General features: G+C 45.0%; 1 protein-coding gene across 5 annotated transcripts in view; it reads left to right on the top strand.

Annotated features, from left to right (window-relative positions):
- PARD3B (par-3 family cell polarity regulator beta) overlaps positions 1 to 9,872 on the top strand; it is a 1,145,366-nt gene continuing 1,135,494 nt past the window's right edge. The window contains exons 1-2 of one of the 5 annotated variants that reach the window (XM_089330006.1): positions 1 to 123; positions 1,161 to 1,254. Coding sequence is in view for 2 of the 5 variants with exons in the window: in XM_089330007.1 (XP_089186133.1) it covers positions 393 to 430; positions 1,161 to 1,254 (132 nt within the window). In the remaining 3 variants the exon portion in view is untranslated. Of the gene's footprint in view, positions 138 to 251; positions 431 to 496; positions 1,255 to 9,872 lie in introns of those variants that run through there. The other 4 variants (XM_089330005.1, XM_089330004.1, XM_089330007.1 and 1 more) reach the window with 4 other exon arrangements.

Below are 9,872 nucleotides of genomic sequence, written 5' to 3'. Positions count from 1 at the left end.
GTTGTTTTCCTAGTCAAATAACCAGCGGGACTGACATTTCAGAAGGTCACTTCATAAATACAAGCGACTCTATGTGGGCAGGAGAACTTGGGCGGGGAAACCCAGTGTCCTGGTGTGCGGAAGGTAGAGTTTCAAGGGTAGGTTTGCCACAGGTTCCTTGGGGTAAGCCCTCTTAGGGCTCCGAAGGGCGGCTGCCATGCTGTGCTTAAGACGAGTTCCTAACAGGCCCTGTGGCCATACCTGCACCTCATTACCTGCAAACTACTCTCCTGGGGGTGTTTTTGGTGGGCGTGGCGAGAAGCACCTGCTCCCGGGCTTTCTTAGAATCTTGCTTCGATTCCCCCCACCCGAAGGGCGAAGGGCGTCTCCTCGCGAGTCCCTGAGTATGTTTTATGAGATCCAGTTTCAATTCCCCGTGGGCAGCCTGCAGGTCCGGTTACAGTTCCCCAGAGCTCTGAGTCTGCCTGTGGAAAGAGCACAGCCAGAGAGAGACCGAGTGAGGGGAACAGGCTCCGGGCTCCAGTTACCGCATCGCACGGTCCCAGCCGGGCGCCTCCAAGCGTGCGGTGGAGCCCGGGAGCGCCGCGGCCCCTTTAAGAGTCGGGCCCAGGCCGGCCCGGGGGCCGCGGGAGCCAGAGCGCGGCGCGGCGCAGCGCAGCGCAGCGCAGCGCAGAGGAGTTGGGAGCCGGCGCAAAAGTTTCCTCCCAACTCGGGCCCCGCGCGCCGCCGCCGCCCACTCCAGCCCGGGGCCTAGGACCGGCCCTGCCACTGCCGCAAGGGCCAAGGCCAGGGCCAGGGCCAGAGCTGGGCCGGGCCGGGCCGGCAGTTTCACTTTGGCGGGCGCAGAGCAACCGCCCTGGCCGGGCCCGAGCAGGAGCAGCAGCGGCAGAGGAGGAGGAGGAGCCGGCCCCGGAGTCGCCGCGTCCCGGGGCCCCGGCCACCTAGGAGGTAGCCCTTGGCGCTGCCGCCCCCTCCCCGATTCCCGCCTGCCCGCGCGTGGAAGGGGCGCTGCCGCGAGCCCTCGGCCCTGAGGGGGCGCCGGGCAGAGACGCCCCGGGTCTCCAGGCCCGCCGGCTCCGGGCGTCCCCCGAGAGTGGGGGGCTGCGCCCGCAGGGCCAGAGACACCTGTTCAGGATGAAAGTGACCGTGTGCTTCGGCAGGACGGGCATCGTGGTGCCCTGCAAGGAGGGCCAGCTGCGCGTCGGCGAGCTCACCCAGCAGGCGCTGCAGCGGTACCTGAAGACCCGGGAGAAGGTGAGAGGCGCGCGGCGCGAGCAGGGGGCGCGGCTGAGACCCAGGTGCCCCGAGGACCCGGGGGGCGCGGCTCGCGGCCACTGCTCGTGGTCCCGACCTTGTGAGGCTCCTAGAAGCGACCTGGTTGTCTCTGGGCGCGTGTGGGCCTCGCCGAAGAGTGGTGGGCGGTACTGAGGCGTGGGAAACCCTCGGGGGGCCCCCAGTGGAACGCCGGATCTCGGTCCCTAATCCACGCCCCCGGGCTCCCATCTGCTCTTTAAGGAGATCCTCTGCTGATGAGAACCTGCGTTGATCTGGGAGACGCTGGGGCTTAGAACTTGTTGCGGGAACGTCTTCAGAGGTGCTGCTCGCCTCAGGTGTGATTTGGTCCCGCTGAGGCCCGGCCCACTGTGGCTCCTGGAACTGAGAGAAAGTTGATGGGTGCAAATAGCACGCACGGACTCTGGGACGGTAGGAGTTTGCACGTCTTCAGCGGTCCTGTCCCAGCGACTTGAGCAGGAACTCGGGTGGTACAATGCTGTCTGCTCACCCCAGTCAGTCTGCATTTTGAGTGTTTCAGTGTCACGCCACACATTATAGGAGTATTTATTATGCGTGTGTGCTCTGTCGGATCCTGGTTGATTACTGAATGAGCGCTGTCCCTGAAGTTAGGGTCGAATAAAAATCAAGTGATTGTTTTTAAGTGTGCAGTATATGTTCGGAAGAAAATCTCACTGGGCACCAGAACTCATGTCAGGTGTCTAGGTAACACACTGGGATTCTGGGACTTCTTCATGGGACACATTCTTCAATGGAGGCATTGAAAAGTACCTGGTAACTTGTTGAATCCTCTGAATTGAACGTTTGGTATTGCCTCAAATCCTTCGCAAAAAGGGCATCGCAAACTCTCGTTTTAGAAATCAGTATTTCTCTTAACGTTTGTACTCATGCCATGGTACTATAGGAATAGTGAGTTGGCTGATCTAGTGATGGAAAAATGCAATTTGTAAATTCTTTTAACTTCTTAAAGGTTATGCAAAGTATAAAGTTAATTCTGTCTCAAGTATGTAGATTAGGGATTTAAGAAAACATATGCACTTTCTATGCTTCCACTAAGAATTACATACACACACACACACACACACACACACACACAACGTAAATGGAGAAGTTCATGTGTACATTTCTTTGAACAGTCAAGAATTGGAAGGGAGTATAGTGAAAGGTCTGTTAATATATGGCCGAATGAGATGTTTACTAATAGAATTGAGCTGGAGGGGGGGAGAAAATTTTAAGTGGCCTATAAAGTTGCATGAAAATCTCCTTGGTTTTATTTGCTGTAGTTATAATGATGTGTGCTGTTTGTATCTTTTTAATTGTATTACATGATATAAACAAGTAACCAATTGTTTTTGAAATATATCACTAACTTTTGAAGGTGGGCTAAATGATGAAAGTGAGATGATTATTTTCACTCACTAGTACAGAGAGTTCATGCTCTCGGTTTTTACGTGTTTACAAGTTTAGTACAGGGAGCTGTCCACGTTATATAGGTAAGCTACCAACTTGTGAGAAACATACAAAGAATCAGCTAGAGCAAATTTAATGCATTGTAATTTGATCTTAAAAGGTGTTTCAAAGCTATCGATATTCTGGACTGCAAGCATAATTTGTATTACTGAGTCCATAATGTGATTGCATTGATCAGCTTCCTGTTACCAGACATTATATTTTCCTGTGTTTACATTGATACATGTATTAATGGATGTGACATTTAAAGGTCAGCTGCAGCTTTTGAGCTCTTTCCCTTTTTTGACTTTTAAAAATTTCAATTTAAGTGGTGAATGATCTACCCCCCCTACACACACACACACACACACACTCCTCTCACATGGTATCATTTTAAATGGTATAATCATAACACGGCTTAACTAATATTGAATGGTATTCCTAATGGTAACCAAGTGGCAACAAATCCCATGCTTTTATCCGGTGAATTTAAATAATTGGAAAACATTAGAAATCTCAGTTCAGTTTGAAAAACATACTTAAAAAATTCACCTGTCATGAGTAAAAAACTTAAGCCTTGTTTCCTTGGAAGAAAGACTTTAGGTTCTGCACTCAGCCATGTAACAATCACTGCTGACTTTGTTAAGCTTAGTCCATACGGACCCTGTGCTGGGAGCTTGGCATGTACTGCGTGATGTACTCTTAACCCCAAGTAGGCACTGTTATCTCCACTTTACAGAGTAGGGAGAAAAGACACAGCATCATGACCAGTATGTGGTGGATTTGGGATTTGAACCCAGGAGCTGTGTCTGTAGGTCCTTACTCTCATTAATGAAATTAACTACACAGCCCGGTATGTTTTTGCATTAGAATTTTCCCATTTTATTTGTTACAACTTGCTTTAAAAAGGCAGTTTCATTTACTAACTGCTTCAATAACAGAAGAGCCTAAAGACGACAGTTTCATTTCTTCCGTGGATATTGGGACAGCTTCTCGTTCCTCTGATTATGTTTTTATGATACAGGTCTACACATTACTGGGAGAAATCTAACATCTGAAGTGAATACTTCAGGGTTTCCAATTAAGTATGAAAAATAGTCATCATCCTAATTACAAGTGGAAAAGTGGGCAAGGTCTCTTAGATAATCCAGATGGAGAGTGTGGAAAAGAAACCGACTTGGTGGGAACATGGATGTTAAGTTAAGTCCATTTCTTGCAGGGCTGTAACGATTTTAGATGGGAGAAAGGCAGATTTCAGTGTTGAGGATGGGAATTGAGGTTTCTAAAGTTTGGAGGGTGTGTAATGCCCAAGAAGGCCACCCTAGTTTTTTTTTTTTTTAAGCAGCTTCTGAGAAATAAACATTATCTGCTGAGTATAATAAAAGATAATTGGTATTTGTGGAATGTTGGGAACCAGCTGAATCAACATCAGATAAGGCCAGAAGTAGGTGAAATGTTGAAAAACTAGGGGTGGATTTTGGGAAAGTTGTAATTGTGTTCTGAAACTGGGGACTTAGAAGTTCCTGCTGGTATGTGATAAACTCCACTGGGGAGGTGAATTGACTGAGGGGTGAGAATTATGGGATTGCTTATCACTGGATCCGGGTGCTTTGTCAGTGTCCCAAGCTCTAAATCCAATTTCATGATGTAGTTAGGAGAGAAGTGATTGTCTTCTTAAGTAGTTATAGTGGTGGTCTTTGAGTAATTAGTTAAATTTATCATCAAAATTACATGTCACAGTTGACTAGGTGATTGAACCATAACCTACAGAGACTCAACCCTGACTGAATATTAGTTGCCTCCAATTTTAACATTTAACATTTTAAACAATACAAATGCCTGAGGTTTTTTGTTTTGGCAAGGTTTTCATAAGTGGGTTTGAAGTGGGTTGTGGCTGTAGGTATTTTTTTTTTTAAAGATTTATTTATTCATTTGAAAGGCAGAGGCAGAGATGGAGAGGTCTTTCTTCCGCTGGTTCACTCCCCAGATGGCTCAATGGCCGGAGCTGTGCTGATCCAAAGCCAGGAGCCAGGAGCTTCTTCTGTGTCTCCCACATGGGTGCAGGGGTCCAAGGACTTGGGCCATATTCTGCTTTTCCAGGCCATAGTAGAGAGCTGGATCGGAAGTGCAACAGCCGGGACTCGACCCGGCGCCCATATGGGATGTCAGCACTGCAGGGTGGCTTTACCCTCTACACCACAGCACCAGCCCCTGGTGTAGGTGTTTTTAAAAGCATTCCAAATGATTCTAATGCCCAGCTATGGTTGAGAACCACTAAGCAACTACTAATCTTCTTGTGTTACTGAACTCATTTGACCTTAACATTTTCTGACAACCTACACTGCTAGGTATCCACAGACTAAACTTGGATTACGCGGTTGTATCTTTGTACACCCACATGGAGTGAATTCTTCCTATAGAATGTGCTCAAATGATTTATTATATTGAACATTCATTTTATATGTGTATATGCACATGAGGGCACTTCAAAAAGTGTGGAAAACAAAGTATTTTGGTGCTTTTTGGAAATTCATGCTTATGAGGGGTTTTCAGAAAATTTTTGAAAAATGAATATTTTGAGGGTGAAAAAAATAATGTGTCCAGCAATGAGGGTGTACAGAGTATTCAGGAGTTGAGATGAATAAAGTAGTAAGTTCGTAGGATGGGGGTATGCTGGAATTCTAAATGCTGACCTGGGGACCTAACTGTGTATATGAGTACATTTTGTTTAAAAGCAAGGAAGCCTTTGATAGACTTCTCAAAATGAATCTTGTTTGTTCACAGATTTTGAATAATTCATTCTACAAGTAAAGACCTCTCTACAACTGGAAATAGTCCAAGACTAACGACCCTATTCTGATGAATTGTGGAATCATGATTCAAGGGAATTTGTATATTAACAAGAATTTAATATGTTGTATAGTACTAGCCTGGAGGAATGGGCTGGAACTCTTGAATTTCTGAACGTCTCTTTTTTGATGCTTTATTACCTAAAGAGTTAAAGGTTCTCATGTGTGTAAGCCATGCCCAGGCTGGATTCCTAAAATATTTTTTAATCTATTGGGTACTGACTGAGTGTTTGCTTTTCTATCCAGTCCTCTCCTCACATGTGTGCTAGCATGTGGATGGAACTTCCTCACCATTGGCAGGGTAGAACTGCTCTAATAGGTTTCGGTTCTGCCTCTCCACTTGAATGAACAGCCTATATACTTTCCAAACAGAGTTCCTGGGCCCTGCTGTGACCCAGAGATATATTTTCTTAAGACTGCTCTGTTATATTTCCACTTGTCAGTGTTTAAATATTGTGACATTTCATATGAAAGTCCAAATTTTTATCTCTTGGGGTAGAACAAAGCAGAAGCTCTGAGGATACTGGGCTTTACTTGTCTGTTCGACAGCTATCATTTGGAACTGAGACACCTCTGTGGTGTTTGCAAGGAATTATTAGGGCTCCAGTGTCTGTTACTGCCTCCAGATATTGTCATGCTTAACTGTTTACCCTATTCTCACTTTCTTATGATCTACTTAATGCATCGTTTGTTTGCCTTACTCAGAGGTAGGCATTTGAGTTTGTGCCCCTAGATCTGATATCTATCTCTCTTTGTCTCCACCCCCTGACCTGTCCCTTCGCTTCTCTCCCATCCCCTCTTGTATGCATCCATGCACATGTCCTCTGTTGTAATCAGTAATATCACATAGGGTTTCTGGCCTGAATTTTCAGTTTAGTCCACCTGAGCTAGGTTTAATTGTCCTGTGTAAGATTGACAGCCTTGACTTGCAGCTTGGAGCCTTGTGCTCAAATACTGTAGTGAACCAAGAATTCATTACCAGGGTACTCTGGGAATCCAGGTCCTCTCTGAGGAAGTTGGACAAATGGTAGTGCTATCAGACTTTTATGAGAGTGTTCTCTGAGGGGGCTGACATGTCTATTAAAAATCCAGAGCTTTGGGCCCAAAGGAACTTCCTATGATAATGGAAAAGTTCTGTATCTGTGTTCTTCAGTAGGGTAGCAACTAGCCATATATGGCTGTTAAACATTTTAAAAGTGCCTCGTCCAACTTAGGAATTAAATTTAAATTTTCACTAAATTGCTACAATGGCTTGCCTTAATGGACAGGTCAGATCCAGTGCTACCATGATGGTGTCCTTTAGCTGCTTTTGACAACCATTGGTTTAAAGCTCAGATCCCAGGCACTCCTTGACATTTTATAGACAGACATTGCTGCTCTGTTCTGATGAGAACTTTGCCACCAATAAAGAGTTCTACATTTACTCCTTGGTAGCTACAAGATGGAAGAGCGAGCTTCTGAGTCTGAAATGCTCCCTGTAGATGCTGGAACACAACACAGCTGGCTTGTGCAGCAATTTGAGACTGACCTCAGATTGCACTTTTGAAGCAACAGCCTGAGGATACACACTCTCTGGCTAGTACTAGGTGACAGTGGACCAACTAGCAGCAGTGAGAAAAAATGACAATTTTAACTGAGATTTAGATATTTCCTGATTATTAAATATACTAAGCGCTTTAAGTGCTTGCTTCCCGGATCCCACACTCTAATTTTCTTCATAACTTGAGACGTTGGTTGGTTCGTTCCTTCCTTTCCTACCTCTTCATACTGTAGTACTCCAGGATCCAGTTCTTACCATCCCTTGCCCCTACTTTCTCTCTTGGCTTAGCACATAGTGGCTCTTCTAATATGACCCCAGTCACTTCTCAGCCTTTGGGCTAAGATGAACTGTAATGTGACCTCAAATACCGTTTGTATAGCTCCAATCTATATTGTTCCCCTGAACCTCAAACTGTTGTCAGCTGCTGTCCTGTTGACATTTCTGCTTGAATGTCATGTAGGCATCTCACACAGTATGCCCCACGTTGAGTTTCTGATCCCTCCCCACTCCAAATCTACTTATCCTACAATCTAACCATGTCAATGAATGGCCAGCCAGGTAGCCCAGTCAGAAATCTTTATCACTGCCCTTGACTGCTGTTTGCCTCTTAGGGTTCCTATACAACCAGTGTACAAACCTGATTCACTGTGCTCTCACAGCATACTCGAATTCTGGCCACTTCTATCTTTCCTGTTAGCATGCTTGTTTACTTTTTCTTTCAATGGACTTTAGTTTCTCCATTTCTGCCCTTTGTACCCACAATTATGTCCCTTTCTAACCCAAAAACTAGGGTTACTGCTGTCAGGTAATATCCTTCTTTGCAAGATCCCTGATAGCTCCTGACTCTCTAAGGTGGCCTGTAAGTTTCTACACAATCTAGCTATCTGGGAAGAAAAATGCAAACATAGCAGGCCTGAGACTACTGTCCTAAAAAAGACCCGCTGACAAACGTGAGTCTTGGCTGATATCCAGGCATTGAGATTTATAAAAGGTTATACCACTATTTCTTGGTAAGAATGACTCCTTGTGCACAAACTGTTTGCAAACAGTATGGTTTGTGCTGAAGACCTGTTCTTTGTCTGGAGGTCTGGAATTGTAGTACACGCTAAGCAGAGCCTGAATGACCAGTGTCCAATAAAATCCTTGGGCAGCGAGGCCCTAATGACTACCCTGGTAGGCGACATTTCACATATGTGGTTACAACTCGTTGCTGGAGGGATTAAACATGCACTCTCCACTGGGAGGAGACCCTTGGCAGCTTGTGCCTGGTCTCCTCTAGACTTCTCCCCTCCCCCATATGCCTTTTCCTTGTGCCAGTGTTGATTTGTGTCATTTCACTAATTAATCAGAGGCGTGAGGATGACAGCGTGCCGAGTTCTTGCAGTGAGTCATTGAATCTGTATGGTCCTGGAGACTTCAAACACAATCTGTTACCTCTTTGACCTCGTCTTATACCATGTGCTGTCTCTCACTTTATGCCCAGCACGTTGGGCTATTGGCATGTTATTCAGACACTCCAGTCAGCTTCTACCTCATATGCTGTGTTCTCCACCTGAAGTATTTTCTCCCAGTTATCCACCTGTCTGCTTTCCTCACCTTTTTTCCATCCTTAATAACTGATTATCTGGGAAGCCTTCCTCACTGGAAGGCTACTCCCCATTTTTCTTCTTTATGCTTTGGTTCTATTCAAATAACTCATCCCTCCTTACGACAGTATTTATTTTCACTGCATTTATTATGTCCTCCCACAAGAATATTAAATCAGTAAAGGTGGAGGCCTCTGGCTCCAAGAGTTCCAGGTACACAGAGTATTGTCAATAAGTTCTTTTTTGAAGAAATAGTTGTTACCATGTGTCCATTCCCATCTGTTGTAGCAATTTATTACTACACTGCAAAACCAACTATAGCTTAAAATAACACCTAACAACATGAACATATAGATCAGAAGCTTAGACTAAGTATATTGAAGAAGATTAGTGTAATGTTTGTTGGGTCTGGGATGTTCAAGATGGCATTGTTGTCCACATGTCTAGTGCATCAGCGAGGATGAGTTGACTAGCTGGAGACCAGCAACGTTATCTTGCCTGGGGCCATCCATCTGAGGCTTTGGTTTTTGCTTTTAGCTGGATGTGTTGGTTCTTTTCCATGAAGTCTTGGGATATGATCCTTCTCACATGGCTTTTAGGGTCTGAATAGTATGATAGCTGCATTTGTGACATGGCAACCCAGGACTGAAACGAGTACAAAGGTGGAAATAGTCATGTATTCTTGGAGCTTAGGCATGGAAGTGACGAATGGCTTTTAACATGTTCTGTTAGAGAAAGTTCAGCTTAGATTCAAGGGAGAGAATTACATAAGGGGCTAATGCTTGTAAGCACAGTTCTTTATACAATTTGTCAGCACCCTCCTAATTGATAGGAATGTGAACATAAATAAGTCAGTGTTGTGTTTTGATGAATTTTGCACCCTCCTGGGGATGAAGTACACAGATAAATAAGCTAGTTCTAATCACTTTTGTTTTCACACTTAGTTAAAATTTTCTCAACAAGATGATCAAGTTTGGATAGCTGAAGTCCATGATTACTTTTTAGTTCCTATTTTTGATGCTGTTTCACAGTTTGGAACTCTATCCTTAAGCTTCCCAGGATTTTTAAATATCTTTTTAGTATTGACAGGTGCCCCATCTTCTACCTACTTGTGTTGTGGTGTACCAGGCTTATATCCCGATTTTTCAATGGGAT

This window comes from Oryctolagus cuniculus, chromosome 3 (assembly GCF_051225735.1).
Source record: "Oryctolagus cuniculus isolate XC-2025 breed Fujian yellow rabbit chromosome 3, ASM5122573v1, whole genome shotgun sequence".
Classification (NCBI taxonomy): Eukaryota; Metazoa; Chordata; class Mammalia; order Lagomorpha; family Leporidae; genus Oryctolagus; species Oryctolagus cuniculus.
Note: the sequence above shows the minus strand (reverse complement) of the source record. Positions and strands in the feature narration are given on the sequence as shown.